This window comes from Bufo gargarizans, chromosome 1 (genome assembly GCF_014858855.1).
Source record: "Bufo gargarizans isolate SCDJY-AF-19 chromosome 1, ASM1485885v1, whole genome shotgun sequence".
Classification (NCBI taxonomy): Eukaryota; Metazoa; Chordata; class Amphibia; order Anura; family Bufonidae; genus Bufo; species Bufo gargarizans.
The window spans coordinates 296391043-296412448 of record NC_058080.1 but is presented as its reverse complement, the minus strand read 5'-3'; the positions used below and the strand labels follow the sequence as shown (position 1 = coordinate 296412448).

Below are 21406 nucleotides of genomic sequence, written 5' to 3'. Positions count from 1 at the left end.
CTTAATGATAGAACGCTAGCTTCTAAGATGAGAGAGAGATTGGAACGTGTGCGGCAGGCGACTGGTAACGAGACGTGGAGGGAAATGCATTTTAAAATTTTGCACAAAGCAACATATGCATTTGACCTATCTTACAGAGACGCCCCAGCACATTATCCTAGATGGTGCCCAAAATGTCAGTTGCAGAAGGCCAATCTGTTGCATGGACGATGGAACTGCCCTTCTTTACTTTCTATATGGAAGGGGGCGCTAGTGCTCATGAAACAGATTTGGGGGGTAGATGTACAATTGACTCCACTGCATTGCATTTTTCTTTACATCCCTTGGGATTCCAAAGGGGAAATAACTCAATCTACGCATGTCAAGGGCATTCACTTATTTTTATTGGCGATAAAAAAACGATATTACAACATTGGATATACCCGACCATCCCTACTTTGGAAGAAGCTGTAGGTATAATGAAGCATATTCTTTATATGGAAAGGTTGGAAGCGGAAAATAGTAAAGGGAAATCGACGAAGCCCTTTTTCTACAAATGGAGGGAATTCAAGAAATAATGAATCCATTCCGTCACACTAAATGGTACCTGGAAGAACAGATAAAGGGGACGTTAGGAAAGCTAGATGTAGGGTCCGAGTGATGAGGGTCTATATTGACAAGGTTTGAATAGTAGGTGTTCCCTGATTGTCAACAGATAAATAGACCAACAAGATATATTTGTGCAGACGTCTTTGGAGCATTTTATTGACTGACAGTTGGGTTTAAAGTTGGGGTAAACAGATGTTGGTGGGAGGAGGGGGGGGGAGGGAAATATGCCTATATTATGCTCAGAATGACACTTTACTGCATATGTATTTGAGATGACATCTATATCTATTGAGTGTAACCAATGTATATGTATGCTGCCTATTGGTGTTTTCCATGAATAAAAATGTATAAAAAAAAAGTCTCATTTAAAAAAAAATAATAATAGCATTCTTTCTGACTAGTTCCCCTACTTCAAATAACCTGTCCATTTTCACAGAAAGGATTAGCTGTTCAGTAGTTGTAGGTTTATGGAGTCTACACCAAAAGTACAATATAGTAAATGGGATTTTACATATGCAGTGGAAAAAAATTGCTCAAATTTGAGAACATGCTGCAAGCAACTAATGATTATGGAGAGCCCCACTGCCCACAAACTGTCATTAGTGTTGTACTGCTGAGGATAGTGATTGGCTGCAGCAGTCACATGCTGTACACCTGTACATAACCGTGTTAGTGATGTCTTCACTGGTAGGCCACTAATGACAAGGACTGTGTAGTGGAGTCGGCCATATTCATGAGTTGTCTGCAACATGTTCTCAAATTTCAGCAATTTTTTTTCCATTGTATAGCTTAAATCTCATTTGCATCCATGGTATTGTACTTTTGGTGCAATGACTGGCCTAAGGGGTGACATGTCTTCAAGAGGCACGTCACCGAGGCAGTCATTGGGATCATCGTGGTTCTGGACTGTCAGACTTGAGGGTGCCGGATGCACTGAAACAGAGTGTTACGGAGTTTCTCAGTTGGATTTAAATCTAGGCAACATGAAGGCCCGTCAATGGTATCAATACATTCGTACAGGAGCTGCCTACACACCCTGGCCATATGAGGCCAGGCATCGTCCTGCATCAACATAAGGTCTAACAATGTCTCAGAGGCTTTCATGCTGATACCTACAGCGGTCAGGGTAATGTTGATTATCACATGAAGGTTTGTATGACGCTCCAAGGATATACCTCCCTAGACAGTCGCTGGCCCACCACCAAATCAGTGATGCTTGGTGATGTTGCAGGCAGTATAAGGTTCACTACAGTGTCTTCAGACTCATACCTTTATGTGTGTCACATGTGCTCAGTGTGAACTTGAACTCATCTGTGAAGGGAACAGGATGGCAATGGTGGACCTGTCAATTCTGGTGAGATCTGGTGAATGCCAGATAAAGGGGTTTTTGAGATTTTTATACTGATGACCTATCCTCTGAATAGGTAATCGGTATCTGATCAGTGGGGGTACGACACCTGGGACCCCCGCCAAATCATTTCTCTGCTTTTCCTAAGGCGATTGACGGCATGTTCATGGGGCACGTGACCTAGGAGCAGCTCAGCCTCATTCAAGTGAATGGGGCTGAGCGCGAGACCAAGCACAGCTGGTATACCATGTATGGCACTGTGCTTGTTGAGCTTGAGAAGGCCATGACGCTACTGCGACCAGAGGATAGGTCATCAGTATAAAAATCTCGGAAAAAACCTTTTGAGCTAAACAGGATTGGACTGTGAGCACAGGTCCCTGGTCTAGATAATGAAAGGCCCTCTTGCGCCCACCCTCATGGAATTTGTTTGACAGTATGGTCACAAACATGCAGACCACTAGCCCACTGGAGGTCATTTTCTAGGGCTCTGGATAGTGCTCCTGCCTGTTCTTCCTTTGAGGAGCCTGGCAGCATCCTCCTTATTGGGGCTGGGGCGTTCAGAGAGTATGCCATCCAGTTCCATACCCTCCTCAGACTTGTACTGGAATAATAAGGTCCTCCATTGATCGCTACAACCAGGAGAGAGAAGTGCTCGCATATCGCGCTCTCGCCCCATAGCCAGATGGGGTTATTTACTGAGTCCACCTGTTCCATCCTTGCAGTGAGGAGAGAGAGCGCAATATGCAAGCACTTCTCTCTACTCCTTCTAGGGATCTATGGGGGTCTCAGCACTAAGCCCCCAGCAATCAATATGTCTCTACAAAATATCAAAACTTTTATTAAAATTCTGGACACTTTAGGCCCAAAACTATTCGAATTTATGGCTTAATAAGCAGCAGGCACAGTCTAGCCAGTGCTATATTACATACAGAACAGCTACATGTAAATGACAGGCGCGAGAACCTGACACCGCACACTTCTGCCAGGGCGGTCACATGATACATAGGTCATGTGATCCTGACGTCACCAAGGTCCTTCTAACACATGGGAACCTTCTGCTGTTGTCGTCTGTGTGGCGGACGTACCTGAGGCATGTACAGAGTGTACGTTCCATATCTGCGCATACAAGCCATCCCGTGCACGGGGTGTCATGGCGCCGCCTTCTGACTGACCGGAAGTGGGTCCAGACTGACAGCCGTGCACTGCGAGGACGTAGGTAAATATTCACATTCGCGTTCTATCCATTGCTGTCTGCTCACGGGGGGCACAGCTGGATTGGTAACCCCAGTGTACTCTGTAAAACCTAAGCATTACTCTTTGCCAGCTCTGCCCTTTGACTGGTAATGCCGCACACTGTATGCCATACTAAAGGAGCCGGTCAGAGGGTTCCCTGGCAGTGAATGGTGGCCTAATCTGCAGCTCATTCTTAGAAGTTTAAAGGGATTGACTCATTTTAAAACCTCCACAAATAATAAAAGCTTATATACACCCCACTTAAAGTCCACCTGTCAGCAGATTTGTACCTATGACACTGGCTGACCTGTTACATGTACGCTTGGCAGCTGAAGACATCTGTGTTGGTCCCATGTTCATATGTGTCCGCATTGCTGAGAAAAACAAGTCTATGCAAATGAGCCTCTAGGAGCAACGGGGGCGTTACCATTACACCTAGAGGCTCTGCTCTCTCTGCAACTGCACTTTGATTGACAGGGCCAGGAGTGATCACATTTACACTGCCTAGCCCTGTCAATCAAAGTGCAGAGAGAGCAGAGCCTCTAGGAGTAATAGTAACACTCCTAGAGGCTCATTTGCATATATTAAAACATCATTTTTCTCAGCAATGCGGACACATATGGAACAACATGGGACCAACACAGATGTCTTTCGGCTGCCAAGCACACATGTAACAGGTCAGACAGTTTCATAGCTACAAATCTACTGACAGGTGGACTTTAAAAAGGGGGGCGGCCTAATAAAAAAAAAAAGTATGGCTGCAGGGTATTGAAATAATGAAAAAATAATAATCCTCACTCACCATTCCAGACAGCCACCGTTCGAGCGACGTGGCTCCCTGCTGGACCAGAAGTGATGTGGCCTCAGACACCTCACTGCTGAGTCTTGCAACCAAGAAGCGCCCCCTCACTGGTCCGTTGGGGACAGGAGCCACATCACTAGAATGGAGGGCATGTGGAAAGGTGAGAGACTTTTTAACATTTTCCCTTATTTCTTCCAAATACTGCAGATGACCATGTGTATTTTTATTTTTTTCATTTATTAGGCCGGTCAACCAGCCACTCTGGTCTGTGTTAACAGGCTGGTGCCGTAGTTGGATACTGCTCTCACTGGCCTCAGCGGTGTACGGCGCAAGTCAAGTGATTGGCTGCAGCAGTCACCATATAGGGCCATGTCACCGCTGAAGCCTGTAAACACTGACCAGAAGGAGGACCAGAGTGGCAGTGTTGGAAACTGTGAGTACAGCATATGGTAAGAATGGCGAGTATAAAGTCTTCTATTATTTTAACACATTTAGAGGCTTTGGAGAACCCCTCTAAAGAGGACTAAAACTGACAGCATACCTTTATAGCTGGCACTTCTGATCTCCCCCATCATTGGTACTATTAGTTTTAGTGAATAAACTGACAGCCTGGAGGTCTTCATTGGCCAGCGTCAATGAGGTCTGAACCTGAGCCTCTGTGACAATCTCCAGTCAGTTTGGACTTTGGAGTCTCCAGCACTATGATCTTGTGATTGATGCTTTCTTCTAGGTCACCTCAGTGGAAGCAGCAGAGATATTGGGAGTAGTTTGTTGAGTTCCTCGCATGTTAAAGTGGTTTTAGCTGTCCCTGTACCCCCTGTGCAGGTGGGCTCACACAGTGTGCACCAAACGTGCACTAAGACCCATAAGTGAATATTGCAGTAGTGCAACATGAGATAATCCGTGTGTGGGTTGAGCAGCGCTCCTTCAGCATTGCAGTCTATGCAGATGGGCCCATTTATTTCACTGTTTTCGATGTCCTGACTTGATTTTATGACAGCTTAGTGTCCACCCTATGCCGTATTTCAGGAACAGATTGCGGTGCAACAGCTAGTTGTGCCGCAGTCTGTAACTTTGCCCCGCTCACGCCAGGTCTAAATAAGTGGAAGGGGATGGACCGGCAGGCCCGTCTCATTTACCATTTTCTATGCCTGTTTCAGGCGTTAGAAAATCGGCTAAATGTTAGACAGCTCATAAGCTGTCTAACACAGGGCCGGTGCAAGGATTTTTGCCAACACAAGCGAAGCTACATTTTGGCGCCCCCCCCCCATCCATGATCACATCATTACCCCCCCCGCCCGGACGGCCCTGGACCCATCCATGATCACATCATTACCCCCCCCCGCCCGGACGGCCTGGCCCCATTCCCATGTCACATACAGTGACATACTCAGAGTACAGACATTTACATTGTCCCCCCGGCCCTCCCTCCAGGCTCCATCATGTCACCGTCACACAAACTAGCGCCAGAGCAGAGGCGCTCAGGCTTAGCAGGGCATGATGTGTTTAATTTTTTTTTATTACAAAACAACAATTAATATTGGGGTAGGGGGGGGGGGGGCGGTTGGGGTGTGTGACACCCCCCTTCCCCCCCAATATTAATGATTGTTGTTTTGTTATTAATTTTTTTAAACACGTCATTGATGTCGTGCTAAGCCTGAGCGCCTCTGCTCTGGCGCTAGTTTGTGTGTGCGCTAGCTAGCCTAGCGCTTTGCGCTCATCTCATCATTTTGAATTAATTTTAAATCAAATGATCATATTAATTATTATAAAATAACATTCAAAATTCAATTGGGACCTACCCTAACAAGTCCTGACCCCTGTTTAGTCCTGAAAGCCTGCCGAGTGCCAGTGTGCGTCTTCTGTCTGAAGGTCTGACTGACTCTGCTGAAGCCTGAATATATATGACTGACTGAAGAATCATGATCTGATCTAAGGGTACTTTCACACTTGCGTTGTTTGATTCCGGCAGGCAGTTCCGTTGCCTGAACTGACTGCCTGATCAGGCAAACTGTATGCAAACGGATGTCATTTTTTTCTGACTGATCAGGCATTTTTCAGACTGATCAGGATCCTGATCAGTCAGAAAAATGCCTGATCAGTCAGAAAAATGCATTGCAATACCGGATCCGTTTTTCCGGTGTCATCAGGCAAAACAGATCCGTTTTTTTTTTTTCATTTTTAAAGGTCTGCGCATGCGCAGATCGGAAGGACGGATCCGGCATTTTGAATGCCGGATCCGGCACTAATACATTCCTATGGAAAAAAATGCATTCAGGCAAGTCTTCAGTTTTTTTCGCCGGAGATAAAACCGTAGCATGCTACGGTTTTCTCTTTTGCCTGATTAGTCAAAACGACTGAACTGAACACATCCTGAACGGATTACTCCCCATTCAGAATGCATGGGGATATGCCTGATCAGTTATTTTCCGGTATAGAGCCCCTGTGACGGAACTCTATGCCGGAAAAGAAAAACGCAAGTGTGAAAGTACCCTAATCTGATGATAATTCTGATTCTGATTCAATTTCTTGGCGGGCGCAGGCCACGGCTGCCGTCTGACTCTGCTGAATATATTATGTCTGAGTGACTGAATTAGATCAGAATTCATTCAGTCACTCAGACATAATATATTCAGCAGAGTCAGACCTCAGACGGCAGCCGCGGCCCGCGCCCGCCAAGAAATTGAATCAGACTTATCAGATTAATCTGATTAGATGATCTAATCAGATTATGAAATACAACACTTTCATTGTAGCTACTATTATCTGACCTAGAAGAATTTTGCTCATTTCAATATACTGTATGGTACAGAGCAGCCTTTCAGTATAATACAGTACATATCTATGCGCCTTGTGTATTAACAGCACATACATAGTTCCTTTCACTTGGCTTGGCTAATGCTGTACTCACTGTTCATCTCTAAGGCCTCTTTCACACTTGCGTTGTCCGGATCCGGCGTGTACTCCACTTGCCGGATTTACACGCCGGATCCGGAATAACGCAAGTGTACTGAAAGCATTTGAAGACGGATCCGTCTTCAAAATGCTTTCAGTGTCACTATGGCACCCAGGACGCTATTAAAGTCCTGGTTGCCATAGTAGGAGCGGGGAGCGGTATACTTACAGTCCGTGCGGCTCCCGGGGCGCTCCAGAATGACGTCAGAGCGCCCCATGCGCATGGATCATGTGATCCATGCGATCACGTGATCCATGCGCTTGGGGCGCCCTGACGTCACTCTGGAGCGCCCCGGGAGCCGCACGGATGGTAAGTATACTGCTCCCCGCTCCCCACTACACTTTACCATGGCTGCCAGGACTTTAGCGTCCTGGCAGCCATGGTAACCATTGAGAAAAAGCTAAACGTCGCATCCGGCAATGCGCCGAAACGACGTTTAGCTTAAGGCCGGATCCGGATGAATGCCTTTCAACGGGCATTCATTCCGGATCCGGCCTTGCGGCAAGTGTTCCGGATTTTTGGCCGGAGCAAAAAGCGCAGCATGCTGCGGCCAAAAAACGTTCCGTACCGGAACAGAAGACATCCTGATGCATCCTGAAGGACGGACTGTCCATTCAGAATGCATTAGGATAATCCTGATCAGTATTCTTCCGGCATAGAGCCCCGACGACGGAACTCTATGCCGGAAGAAAAGAACGCAGATGTGAAAGAGCCCTAAGCCTGTAACATCTTTCAATTTCCGCAGCTGCCTGTGTCTACTCACGCCCCCCTGTGCACTGCAGGTCAGGTGACTTGAGTTGTCAGTCACTAGCAGTGGCAGCCAGAGCGGCGCGCTGCTGAGCCAATGAATGAATATCTATCATTCATCTGTGCTCATCTATCTCTGCCTGCCAGTGCCTAGCTGCTGCTATGTTGCCCTGACTAGCACTACGAGTCCGGCCGGGCGGCCCAGCCAGCACACAGCCGCACTCGCACACTGTCCACACAGGGGGAGGGGGGCGGGGCAAGTGATATCTGTTGCCCTGAGTGAGTCCCTGTCCCTGACTACTGTCTCTAGACTAGACAAGCGCCGCGGCCGCCGGCCGGCACACGCAGGGTGGGCGCGGCAGGTTCAAGTGTCAGGTCATAAAAAACAAAAAAAAAAAAAAAAACATTCATCCATTCTTCCGCCCTGCGCAGGGCGCGCCCTAAGGCGACCGCTTGGTCTGCCTTATGGTAGCGCCGGCCCTGGTCTAACATTTAGAACTGACGTTGGATGCGCCAAAGTTATGTAGAAGTCAGCGTCTCTTCAAAACTTCGGCGGAACCAACGCACGGCTTAGGGGACTGGTGTCTAAAACGCCGGTCTTAATAAATGTGCCCCAAAGTCTTTCGACGGCAGAAGGCGAGTCTGCAATGAAGTCTCTTGGCGTTACTCCAGTGACGCTCCTGGTGGAGGCTGTCAGTCAGTCAGGGTCCTGAGAAGAAGATGGAAGTCTACGTAGCACTCCGTAAGCTATGTCGTGAAAGCGGCACTGCCTCTGCTCCTAATGAACCTGGCGATCACATGACTGCTGCATGTCTGGATGGCATAGCAGAGCTATTGTCACAATAAAGGGCTGTAAGAAAAAGTACACAAAAAATGGTTATACCGGTGGTCTTTTATGACCTTTTCTTTTTATTATTTAACAAAAATGTATTTGAACTTTAAAAAAAATAGTAAATAAAGGTGGTTAACCCTGACATATCCCCTTCTTCCCTCACTCAGCCCCTCTGACATGAGCATCGGAGCATTTCATGCTCCGATGCTCTCCCTTGCCCTGTGCTTTTTTGTTTACATTCTTGCACTGCCAGACGGAGGCTTCCTCCTAGCAGTGTTCCCGGTGACATCACCGGCACTGAAGGGTGGGCTTTGGCGCTGCCCCTAGCCGTTATACAGCTGTATGTTAAAGAGGCTGTCTGAATTATAAGGAAACTCTGCTAGTGTCATCAAATGTGATAAAATAATAGAAGAACACATACTTACTATTTAGTCCCTTGCCTCTTGACGCTGCAGTCCTCTTTTCCAGTGCCCCCACTTCTGCTGCCTCTCTGGTCCTCTCTTCTGGTTTCTGTATAGAGGCTGCAGAATTGACATAGCTGTGAACGGGACACAACTGCTGCAGCCACTTACTGGCCTCAGTGGCCTTATGCTGTATACTGCTGAGGCCAGTGATTGGCTGCAGTGATCACATGTCATATACCGTTATGTCACTGCTGCAGCGCTGGAAATGGCAGGGTACTATGTGGTAAGTATACAGTATCTTCTTTTATTCGTTATATTTGGGGCACTGGGAGAGTTCTCTTATAACTGGGCAAGCCCTTTTGTAAGGTTGTCCCACAAACAGGGTTTTTCTGTGACAGTAGCCGTGCCTACTCATGAAATTCCTAGTGAAAAGCCTCTATTTTATTCCAGAAAGTAATGCACCAGTGACCACCATGTATGGGAAGCTGCCCATGCCTCTTAGGTTACTGGCGGTGGGCCTGCTGATGTACATATGTGGATTGATTGCATTGGTTTAATTATTTAACATTGTCTCTAATATGTTTGATACATCTTGAAATGCTGTACCTTTTTCCTTGTGTTTTTAAACATTTTCTCTTTTTTTTTTATTTGTTCTAGGATGTGACAAGATCTTACAAGGCAAAGTAGAATGGATAAAAAATTTCATAGTAGAAAGAATGGCAACTGGACTTGTCTTCTGCTGCTGATAATCTTGCTCCTTTTCACCGTAGTGTTCATAAATGTGCTGCTCTATGTGTACCTGGAACATGTCTATGCATCAACCAGTTACCCGTACGCAGATCCCAGTACTTGTCCTCAAGGTTACTTTAAGATTGGTAACATGAAGAATTGCTCTGCATGGTTGACCTGTGAGGGCATCAATAAGGAGGTCCACAGACTGAAGCTTGTGGGAGAAGGGGCTGTGAAAAAGGTGATTGTTTCATTTTACCGAATGATGTCCTGTCTTTCTGTATACTAACTGCAGCCAGGACATCTTCTCAGTCACTCCGGTCTGATTGAGATGTCCTGGCCGAGGTCCAGTCATCATAGGCAGCATCAGAGTGGACTGCTGGAGCATGATCTTGCAAGCGAATTTCACAGGACCACACTGTATACTAACTAACTAGCCGGGACATCTTCTCAGAGGATCCGGAATAAGATGCTGTCCTGTCTGAGGTGAGTATACTTCGTGGTCTCATGAAACTTGCTATGTCTTGTGAGATCATTCTCCAGCAAGCTGCTTTGCCATCCTGTGTTAGTTTAGCAAAGTGGCTGCAAGTTTAGGCATGCAGATCTCAAGAATGGGGGGGGGGGGGAGCTGGCTTATCTTGTTGATTGGCATGCGTCGGGGCCCCGCATTGAGCCATGTAGAGGACCCTGAGGGCTCATGCCCACAGCCTTATGTGGTTTGCGGTCCACAAATCGTGACTCTGCAAAACACAGATCCCAGCCGAGTGCATGCCACCATTTACTTTTTAAACTTCTGTAGAAATGTCCTATTCTCGTCCACAAAACGGACAATAATAGGACATGTTCTATTTTTTTGCGGGGCCATGGATGTGGACAGTACACAGTGTGCTGTCTGCATCTTTTGTGGTCCCATTGAAATGAATGGGTCGGCAAAAGATGTGGATCGGATTTGTGCAGAAACTACGATCGTGTGCATGAGCCCCCTTGGTAAGGTCAGACCTGGTAGATTTGGTGTGGATCCCTTGCTGCAGATTATGGTACAGTGCATGTGGATGGGTTTTTTAAAACCTTCTGCACAGGAAACAAGCGTGCTTTTTAGGCCTCATGCACAAAACTGTATTTTGTTTCCTTGTCTGTTCCGTTTTTTTTGCTGATAGGATGCGGACCCATTCATTTCAATGCTGTCCGCATCAGTATGTCCATTCCGTGGCCCCGCAAAAAAAATAGTGCGTGTCCTATTTTTTTCTAGTTTGCGGACAAGGATAGGCATTATTACAATGGATCCGCAAAAATAATGAATCCGCAATAAAAAACGGATGCCATACGGACGTCATCCGTTCGTGTGCATGAGGCCTTAGTCTGTGGATTTTCACAGTGGATCTTGCCGACTCAATGTAGAAGGGTGAAAGCTGCATGTAACACGTGATCTTACCATTAGGACGAGACCGTAAAACAACTTGACTTTTTTTTTTTTGGGGGGGGGGGGGGGTCTGTCACCATTTCCTCAATCTGTGGCTAGTAAATCACTTTTAACTATTTGGTTTCTTATCCATATGACACAGGTGTTTGGCTTGAAATATTGTGTAGATCTTTCACTCTTTTATATTGTGACCGACAGTTTACACCCCTTTGTGAGAAATTGGCACACCAGTAATAATCTCCCTCACTATGTCCTCCAGTTATTTTTATTGACCCATACTCAGGGGTGCACCACCAGTGAGGCGAGGTGCGGTGATTGCCTCAGGCAGCACCAGGTAGGGGCAAGAGGGGGGCAGCAGAAGGGGGATTATCTGTTTCTGCAGTATAGTATTGGGAAGCACAATGGGCACACTGTGGTGCTGTATTACCCTGTATGTTTTGTAGCTTTATATGTAATTTTTTCCAAGTAGGTCTTTAACAGTAGGGCTGGAGGAAAGGGGTTAGGTTAAGAAATTGGCATTGGGGGGAGGGGGGCGCTGTCTCGGTTTTTGCCTCAGGCAGCAGAAAGGTTAGGTGCACCCTTGCCTGTACTGTCGGAGAGCCCCTATCGCAGGGTTGTCCGGCTGGTAATTCTTTTTTTCCCCAGTTGTCTCCATGACAGCACAAACTGAGATTGCCTTCCTCTGATAGGACAGGAAAAAACACACAGAGAGGTTAAAAACCCCACCCCCACCCCTCATCGCCAGTGTTTTTTCCTGTCCTGTCAAGGAAGGAATGCCAGAGAGGTGCTGGGAGCCCTTCTGGGTTCCCTATTTTTTTTATTTTTTTATTTCAGTTTTATCTTTTGCTTCTCACCCTGCTACGGCGGGGTGTCACCTGTTAGACCGGAGGTCGGTTCCGGGGTCCGGCTCTCCCTCCTCCAGGCGCGGTCTATGCCCGGGTCACCCTCACTCATGGTGATCCCGGCGAAGTTCCCTCTGCGGCGGCCCAGGCGGGCTTAAAGCAGTGAGGCAGGGCGGCTGGAGCGACGCTGTGATGCGCCTCCCTCCAGTCGCCGGGTGATGACGTCAGACGCCGGGAGTAGAGATGAGCGAACCTCTGTTTTAAGTTCGGCGTCTAAAGTTCGGGTTTGGATTAGCGGAGAATCCCGATCTGGAACCGGATATGGATTCCGACTTCCGTTGTGGTCCGTGGTAGCGGAATCAATAATGGCCGATTATTGATTCCGCTACCACGGACCACAACGGAAGTCGGAATCCATATCCGGTTCCAGATCGGGATTCTCCGCTAATCCAAACCCGAACTTTAGACGCCGAACTTAAAACAGAAGTTCGCTCATCTCTAGCCGGGAGGCGTGGCCAGTGTCGTGACGTCACGGAGGCCGCGGCCGGCGCCAAATTCAAAAGGGGAAGCCGATTCAGCCGCTCTGAGGTCTCCACGGTCACCTTACCTGCTGACAGCAACGCAAGTGGACGGGAGCTGAGAAGATGAGCGCCCCTACCACCACTGGCTCGGGTCCTGAGCCCCCTACCACTCTGGGCGGTGTGAGTAGCCTGCTGGCACCCTTTCATATGGCATATTTATTTCCTGCAGTAGTTGACCCTTTCCTCCCTTGGTGTTGCAGGGAGAAAAGGAGTCTTCCTCCTCCGTTAAATCCAGACCCAGGAAGTGCGGCGTCTGTTCTAAGCGCCTTGCTTCCTCAGGGTCCAAGTTATTATGTAAGGACTGCACCTCTACCGTGGTGAAGGCAGAGTCCTCTAGCTTCTTGGAGGAGATCAAGGCTCTGGTCAGAACGGAGGTCCAATCAGCGTTGGCTGCTAGGGACCCCCCTGCCTCCCCTATACCCCAGCCCGGTCAGGGCTACAGACCACCCTCTTCCAGGGGCCTGGACTACTCCGGGAGTGATCTGGACTCGGCCAACTCTGTTTTGTCAGATGCGGGGACGTCGGCTAGATCTCACGAATTGGAGGAAAGTAGCGAGTACAGGAGATTCCTCTTTAACCCAGAGGATATAGAAGAATTGATCCGAACCATCAGGGCTACTATTAAGATGGAGGTCCCTAAGAGGTCCAAGTCAGTCCAGGAGGAGATTTTCGGGGGTTTAGGGGAGAGGCACAAATCGGTGTTCCCGGTCCCGGACAATGTCCAGAAGATGATACGGGCAGAATGGGAGAAGCCGGAGAAGGTTTCCTTTATCCCACGGGGTCTTAAAAGGCGATACCCCTTCGACGAAGCGGACTGTGCCGACTGGGAGGCCATTCCCAGGGTGGATGCTCCCGTTGCTAAGGTAGCGAAACGGACGGTCCTTCCGTTTGAGGACGCAGCGCAGCTCAAGGACCCTCTTGATAGGAAAGCCGAGAGTCTGCTCAAGAGAACCTGGGAAGCTACAGCAGCTCTCCTAAAACCGGGGGTAGCAGCGACATGTGTGGCGCGTACACTCGCAGTGTGGCTCGAACAGCTAGAGCACCATATAGCGAATAAGGCCCCTCGGGAGGAGATCCTGGATAGTATCCCTCTTCTGAAGAAGGCTACTTTCTTCCTTGCTGATGCCGCTGCAGAATCGGTTAGGCTTTCTGCCCGCACGGCGGTTCTGTCCAACACCACCAGACGAGTACTATGGCTCAAAGCCTGGTCGGGCGACACTGTATCCAAAAACAGGCTGATTTCTCTCCCCTTTCACGGTCAGTACGTGTTCGGGTCCGACCTGGACAAGATCCTTGAGAATGCCACGGACCGTAAGAAGGGCTTTCCAGAGGACAAATCCAAATCCAGGAGACAGTTTTTTCGGAGGCCCCAGCAGGATCCCAGGGCCGATAGGAGGAGCCGCGAGGGTCGCGGATTTACGAGAGGCGGGAGAGGAAAAGGTTTTTTCCTTAATCCCAACAGGGGAGATCCCTCTCCCTCTTCATCAAAACAATGACATCATCCGGGTCGGAGGAAGGCTCAGCTCCTTTCTAGGGGTTTGGGAACAAACCATCACGGATCCGTATATATTAGGCATCGTAGAACATGGCTACACTATAGAACTGGATTCCCTTCCTCCGCAGAGGTTTGTCCTGACCAAGCTCACCAGGGGCCTCGAGTCTCCCTTATCCGAGGGTGTAAGAAACTTATTACGCCTGGGGGCAGTAGAAAAGGTACCTGCCAGAGATTTGGGGAGGGGTCATTATTCCCCCTTATTCCTGGTCCGGAAATCGAATGGCAATTTTCGGACCATCATAAATTTAAAACCCCTGAACAAACACACCACCTACCACAAGTTCAGGATGGAGACAGTCAAGTCAGCGGTGAAGCTTATCAAAAGAGGGTCTATGATGGCTACAATAGACCTCTCCGACGCATACTTCCATATCCCAATACAGGTCCGTTCCAGAAGATATCTGAGGTTCGCAGTGGAGCAAGGCGGGACAGTTTGCCACTATCAGTTCAAGTGCCTCCCATTCGGCATATCTTCGGCACCCCGCATATTCACCAAGGTGATGGCGGAGGTCGTAGCCTCCCTAAGCAAGGAGGGGATAATAATCGTCCCTTACCTAGACGACCTGCTAATAGTAGCAGAAACATCAGATCTCCTTCACAGACACATCCAAGTGGTTCTCTCGCGCCTCCAGAACTTGGGCTGGTTGATCAACCGGGAGAAGTCCGACATGTTCCCAGACCATCTGAAGGTATTCCTGGGTATTCTCTTGGATTCAGTCCTTCAAAAATCTTTTCTCCCTCCGCTAAAGGTACAGAAGCTGAGGTTAAGGGTCCTCCACTTCACCAAACAGTCCCGTTGCTCAATAAGGCAGGGCATGGAAATGCTGGGCCATCTCACCTCCTGCATCCCTGCGGTAGCCTGGGCCCAGTTCCATACGAGGCCCTTACAGAAGCTGGTTCTAAAACAATGGAACAGGTATCGATCATCCCTGGACCAGGGGTTGTCAGTGTCCCGGGAGGTAAAGGTTTCACTGGGCTGGTGGCTCAAGACCAAGAACCTGGAATCAGGTGTTCCATGGAGGCAGGAAAGCGTGTTTTCCCTCACGACGGACGCCAGCTCTTGGGGCTGGGGGGCCCTCACAGCTTCAGAGACTTTTCAGGGGATTTGGTCAGAGGACCAGAGAGGGATGTCCTCCAACTACAGAGAACTCCGTGCGGTGTGGGAAGGCCTCAGGTCCATCCAAATACAGGCCAAAAATCGCCACGTCCTGGTCCATTCGGACAATTCCACAGCGGTGGCATTTATCCAGCACCAAGGAGGAACAAGACACGGTCACCTCCAGAGGCTCTCAGACCGAATCTTCCTTTGGGCAGAAAAGAATCTACAATCCCTTGCGGCAGTACATCTAAAGGGATCCCTGAATCTCCAGGCGGATTACCTCAGTCGGCAAAGTCTGGATCCAGGCGAATGGTCTTTGTCCCAGACCGCTTTCCAACAGATTCGGGATCGTTGGGGGAATCCCATCCTAGACCTGTTCGCATCAGCGAAGAATCGCAAGGTTCAGAATTTCTTCTCCCTCAATCGAAGAGACCCATGTGTGGCAATAGACGCTTTTACCCAGAGCTGGACGACGGGCCTAGTCTACGCCTTCCCCCCAATACCAGTAATCCCAAGAGTGCTCCAAAAGTTTCAGTCCGAAAGGTGCAGACTGATTCTGGTGGCCCCATTCTGGCCCAGGAGAAGCTGGTTCGGGCTCCTCAAGTCCCTCAGCCCGGAAGATCCCATTCGTTTCCGGCCGGAGGAGGGTCTTCTAACCCAGGGTCCCATACCGCACCCCAACACCAACCTCCTCAAGCTGTCCGCCTGGATTCTGAGCAATCCCTCTTGCTAGGGCTAGGGCTCTCTGAAAGAGTAGTTAAGACCCTCTTACTCAGTAGGAAGTCCAACACCTCCAAAGCGTACCTCAAGGTTTGGAGGAAGTTCGCCTCCTGGGGGGGTGTCAGGTTCAACCAGTCCACCCCTAATATCCCTCTTATCCTGGAATTCCTCCAGGATGGGCTGGATTTGGGTCTTGCTCCTAACACATTGCGTGTTCAGGTGTCTGCCTTGGGGGCCCTCTATAATACCAGCCTTTATGAGGTCCCCTGGGTAGCAAGATTCCTGAAAGCGGCAGATCGACTGAATCCCCGAGTCAGGAATATGGTCGCACCATGGAACCTCAACACCGTCCTTTTAGGGCTGTCAGATGTTCCGTTTGAGCCTCTGCTCTCCCTATCTATTAAGTGGCTCACTCTGAAAACCATCTTCCTAGTGGCCATTTCCTCCGCAAGGAGAGTTTGCGAGCTCCAGGCTCTGTCCATACAGGAACCCTTCCTCAAGGTGCTAGACGACAAGCTTGTTTTCAAATTAGACCCCTGTTTTCTCCCCAAAGTGGTCTCCTCCTTTCATAGGTCGCAAAATATAGTTATCCCGTCCTTTTTTCCTAACCCAAAAGATGAGCAGGAATCTAGATTCCACAATTTAGATGTTAGGCATTCAGTTCTTCATTATTTACACGCCACAGAGGAGTGGCGTATCAACAAAAATGTATTTATCCAGTTTGCAGGTCCAAATAGGGGTAAGAAAGCAGCTAAGAGCTCTATTTCCCGCTGGATTAGATGCACCATCTCCGAGGCCTATAAAGCCTCTGGTAAGGAGGCTCCTCCATCTCTTAGAGCCCACTCGGTTAGATCTGTCTCCACTTCTTGGGCTGAAAGAGCCTCTGCTTCGTTAGAACAGATCTGCAGGGCAGCTACCTGGAAGAGGGCCCACACCTTCACCAAGCATTATAGGGTGGATGTGTTTGCTGACGAGGACTTGGCCTTTGGACGTAAAGTCCTAGGTGCTGTAGTCCCCCCCTAAGTTACTTTGTTAGTGCTCAGTTTGTGCTGTCATGGAGACGACTGGGGAAATGAGTATTACACTCACCAGTAATCCGGTTTCCTGGAAGTCTCCATGACAGCACAACTTTGTCCCACCCTTGTTTTCTTTGTCAAGAGGCTATTTGGCTAGTTTTACGTTCTACCCCTTGTCCTAGTTCTGTTATAATACACTGGCGATGAGGGGTGGGGGGGTGGGGTTTTTAACCTCTCTGTGTGTTTTTTCCTGTCCTATCAGAGGAAGGCAATCTCAGTTTGTGCTGTCAGACTTCCAGGAAACCGGATTACCGGTGAGTGTAATACTCATTTTTTTTTAAAAGGGTCAGAATAACATTTTAAAAAATGAGAGACATATACAGCACACCAATCCCCACTATGCCTATTCTAACTGTTTCCCTTGAGGATCTCTACTTCCAAGACTCTCTCAATATGGAAATCACCTGCAGATCCGATATCCTTTGTAGAGTCTTTTTAACCCTTTTCAAAATGTTTTTTATGGGCCAGAAAACCCCTTTAATACCCGTGTTAGCACGTGTGCTGCTGGAGTGAAGTTTGTGAATGATCCATTCTATCAGGTTAGTAAATGACCATTGAGTAGTTGAGGCACTAACTGTATCAGACAATATTTTTTTTCCATTTTAGGTGTATTTGTCAGAGTGGAAAGAAATGAAAGTGGCTCTGTCTCAAATCACAACACCAGATCTACAAGATGACTTTTTTCATGGACTACGGATGCTGCAGTCCCTACAGAGCAGGCATGTGGTTACTCTTGTGGGCTATTGTGAAGAACATTACAGTATTGTTACAGAGTATCACCCCTTGGGATCTTTAAAAAACCTGGACATCACATTTAACCTTCCTAAATACAAAAGTTTTAACACTTGGCAAAATCGTCTAGGGCTGGCCATAGACTACGTCAGTATTATCCGCTACCTGCACAATAGTCCCCTTGGAGTACTGGTTATGTGTGACTCCAATGATTTGGACAAAGTACTCTCTCAGTACTTGCTAACAAGTGACTTCCGCTTGGTGGCCAATGATTTGGATGCCCTACCTCTGGTTGACAAAGAGAGAGACATTTTAGTCAAATGTGGTCCACGAGAAATTACTGGTGACTTTGTGGCTCCAGAACAACTGTGGCCTTATGGGCCTGATAAGGAGTTTAGAAGTGATCTTATGCCTCCATATGATGAGAAGACTGATATTTGGAAGATCCCATCAGTAACGGACTATCTACTGGGTCTTGTGGAAGGCAGTGACATTGTTCGTCTTCACTTGTTTGACATCCATAAGGAGTGTAAGCAGAAGAACCCAGCAGAGAGGCCATCAGCACAGACTGTCTTAGACACCTATAAGAGAATTATGACTTTGCTGGTGAAGGAGCTATCTGTGTCCGAGGCTAGACAAATGTTGTGAAGTATGCACATAGTAAATATGACTGTTCTAAGCCAGTGTTGTTTTAATGTGTTTTTGTTCCTTTTCTTGTTGTACACGTTTCAGACGGTAATCTGCTCCTCAGATAAATGAGTTGTCTATCAACAGTGTATACTGTTCGCAATAAAAAAGTGACTGAGTCGTCACCATGCTACCCACTACTGTGTTTTTTGAGAGATTTTTTATTTATTTTTTAGGTTGTTAGCCAGCCCACGCAAGCAGAGTGCTAAAATGAGCAGATCAATAATGGAGGCAGGTAGCCACAATAGGGGGGACTTTATGTAGCGGTCATCGAGCATGTATGTCGCCACTTCATATAAACTCTATGGAGTTACTAGGCTGATTCCATTACGCTCACACAGCTTGTTGGCATGATTGACAGCCGCTCCATACATATATTGTGCAGTCATTCTAGTCATTGGTGGGGGTCCCAGATATCAGAACCTTATGTATCACCTGTCTAGTGGATGGGTGATAAATGTTTCTCACTTGAAAACTCCTCTAAGGGTGCTATGCATGGCCCAGTAAATATTGGCACCCTAACAAATCAGTCCACCAGCTTCTAGAATGCAATTTTACATTTGGACTCTGTTCACACTTGCCTTTTTGTCAGGGGTTCTGGTATTTGTGATAGCAAGAGCAGCATAGTCTACAGCAGGGATGCCCAACCTGCAGCCCTCCAGCTGTTGCAAAACTACAACTCCCAGCATGGCCGGACAGCCTACAGCAGGGCATGATGGAAGTTGTAGTTTTACAACAGCTGGAGGGCCGAAGGTTGAGCATCCCTGGTCTACAGCACTATTTTTGCCTTCTTTATGTAAATCTTATTTGTAGGGTACTGAATTGAAAGTCGGTATGTCTATGGGGGCGGAGTGGCCAAAGACCCTACTGGATAAAATAGGCTCCCATCTTTAATTAACAGTGGGAGCATATCGGGTACTTATGTACCTCAGTGCCCTCCTGAGTTCACCCCTATGTCTGTACTCAGGACAGTGATACAGAAGAATACTGAAGTTCACCCTCATAGGCCTCAGGCCACTAGATCTGAATCCGTGACTGTCTACTGCCTCATAGAAGCGATGACATCATTGCCAATGCCTGTGCTAGGTCTCATGCATTGTATTGACATCATTCCAAGCTCATGTATTGACATCATTCCATGCCAAAAGGAGTATGTTTGGTGCACGGCAGACACTGGTGTATTAATTTTTGTTTATTTTTTACCTGGCCACTTGTGGCCACTATAGGTTGCATACACGGCAAGTGCCGGGTGAAATGACAAAGACTGGAGATAATGCTGACCCCCTTTCAGTTAAAGGGGTTTTCCAAGATGTTAATACTGATGACCAATCCTCTGGATAGGTCATCAGTATCTGATGGGTGGGGGTCCGACACCCTGGACCCCCGCCGATCAGGTATTCGAGAAGGCAGTAGTGCCGCTGCTTTCCCTAGGTCACTGACGACACATTCATCGTCCACATGGTCTAGGAGCAGCTCAGCCCTATTAAAGTGAATGGGCCTGAGTGTGATACCAAGCATTGTTGCTATACAATGTACAGTACTGTGCTTGGTAAGCTCTGAGAAGGCCCCAGCACTACTGGAAGCTCAGTTGCCTTCTCAAACAGCTAATCAGCCCGGATCCCAGGTGTTGGACCCCCACCAATCGGATACTGATGACCTATCCAGAGTATAGGTCATCAGTATAAAAAAATCTCGGAAAACCCTTTTAATCACTCAGATGCGCGCGGTCAATAGAGAAGCCTAAAGACAAAATATGCTAGGAAACTGTCTAAATTTTTTTTAAAAAAAACCAAAACTGTAGGGGGTTTTATAATTTTCTATTGGGCAACCTGTAACATCTGGCTCCAAAAGAAAATGGCAAGAAATAAATGCAGAGTTTTGTAAAGAAAAAAAATTGTGCGTGTAACCACCCATACATCTAGGATTTGTGACGTGACATGACGGTACAAGGGGCGCCTGATGTCAGCAGTACAAACTGAATAAACTGGTTGAAGGACAGGGTGAGCTATGTACACTCAGACCAGCTCAGACAGTCAACATTTTGGGCAGCGCAGTGCTGGATATGTTTTGTTCAACAATATGAAATAGAAACTTAAAGGGGTTGTCCTGACCCTTGGAAATGTGCAATGTTCCTATTTAGTTGCTATCTGAGTCTAGGGGCTCATGCACACAAATGTGGGGCACACAAACGGCTTCACTTGAATGGGTCCGCAATCCGCAAAATAGAACTATTGTTTAAGGTGCAGACTGATTTTTGTGGATCACGGTCCCATTCAAGTGAATGGGTCCGCATCCGCAATTGGCGGCCACACGGCCGGTGCCCATACATTGCGGACCACTATTTGCGCTTCATTCGTGTGCATGACCCCTAAAATGGACAGCGCCAAGACTGCATACCGGTCCAGTAAAGTGAACGGAGACTCAGTCATTCAATTTACATTAGCAATGGTCCATGCAGAGAAAATTTGTTTAGCGCAACACTGGGGTAGTGCTGCCACCTACTGAGCAATTGTATTCAACCAGAAAATACAAGGGGTTATGAAATATTTTTAAAAGGGTTTTTGTCACTTCAGCAAGTGGCATTTATCATGTACAGAAAGTTAACACAAGGCACTTATTAATGTATTGTGATTGTCCATCCTGCCCCCTAGGGTTGTCACGATACCAAAATTTTTATTTGATTTCGATACCATAAAAAAGTATTGCGATACTCGATTCCATTCGATACCACGCAAAATAAATAAAAAACCAAAAAATCTGCGTGCATTCCGCATTTTATGGAACGTCCGGCCCATAATAAAACAGTCCTATCCAGTTTTTTGGGGGGACAAGGTGACCAAAAAATGTTGATTCGTTTTTTTTCCCGTTACGATGTTCACTGCATAGGAGATATTTTTTTATTTTTCGGGCGATACGTAATGTTTTTTTTAAATTGTTTTAAACTTTTAATATTTTGGTGTTTTGCTTTAAGATTTACATTATTATTATTATTATTTTTACTATTTATTTAATAACTATTAGCCTCCCAAGGCCTCTTGCACACAAACATTGTGCA

At 47.4% G+C, this 21406-nt stretch overlaps 1 protein-coding gene across 3 annotated transcripts; it reads left to right on the top strand.

Moving 5' to 3' along the window:
- Positions 1 to 2953: 2953 nt before the first annotated feature.
- On the top strand, positions 2954 to 18488 carry POMK (protein O-mannose kinase). 3 transcript variants are annotated; one of them, XM_044304870.1, is made up of 5 exons: positions 2954 to 3152; positions 3980 to 4131; positions 4215 to 4420; positions 9568 to 9880; positions 17539 to 18488. In XM_044304870.1, exons 4-5 carry the CDS (start codon positions 9599 to 9601, stop codon positions 18310 to 18312), a joined length of 1056 nt encoding a protein of 351 aa, XP_044160805.1. In that variant the 5' UTR covers positions 2954 to 3152; positions 3980 to 4131; positions 4215 to 4420; positions 9568 to 9598; the 3' UTR covers positions 18313 to 18488. The 3 variants fall into 3 exon arrangements, with proteins under 3 accessions (XP_044160805.1, XP_044160812.1, XP_044160797.1); XM_044304877.1 differs by lacking the exon at positions 3980 to 4131; XM_044304862.1 differs by lacking the exons at positions 3980 to 4131; positions 4215 to 4420.
- Positions 18489 to 21406: the final 2918 nt, after the last annotated feature.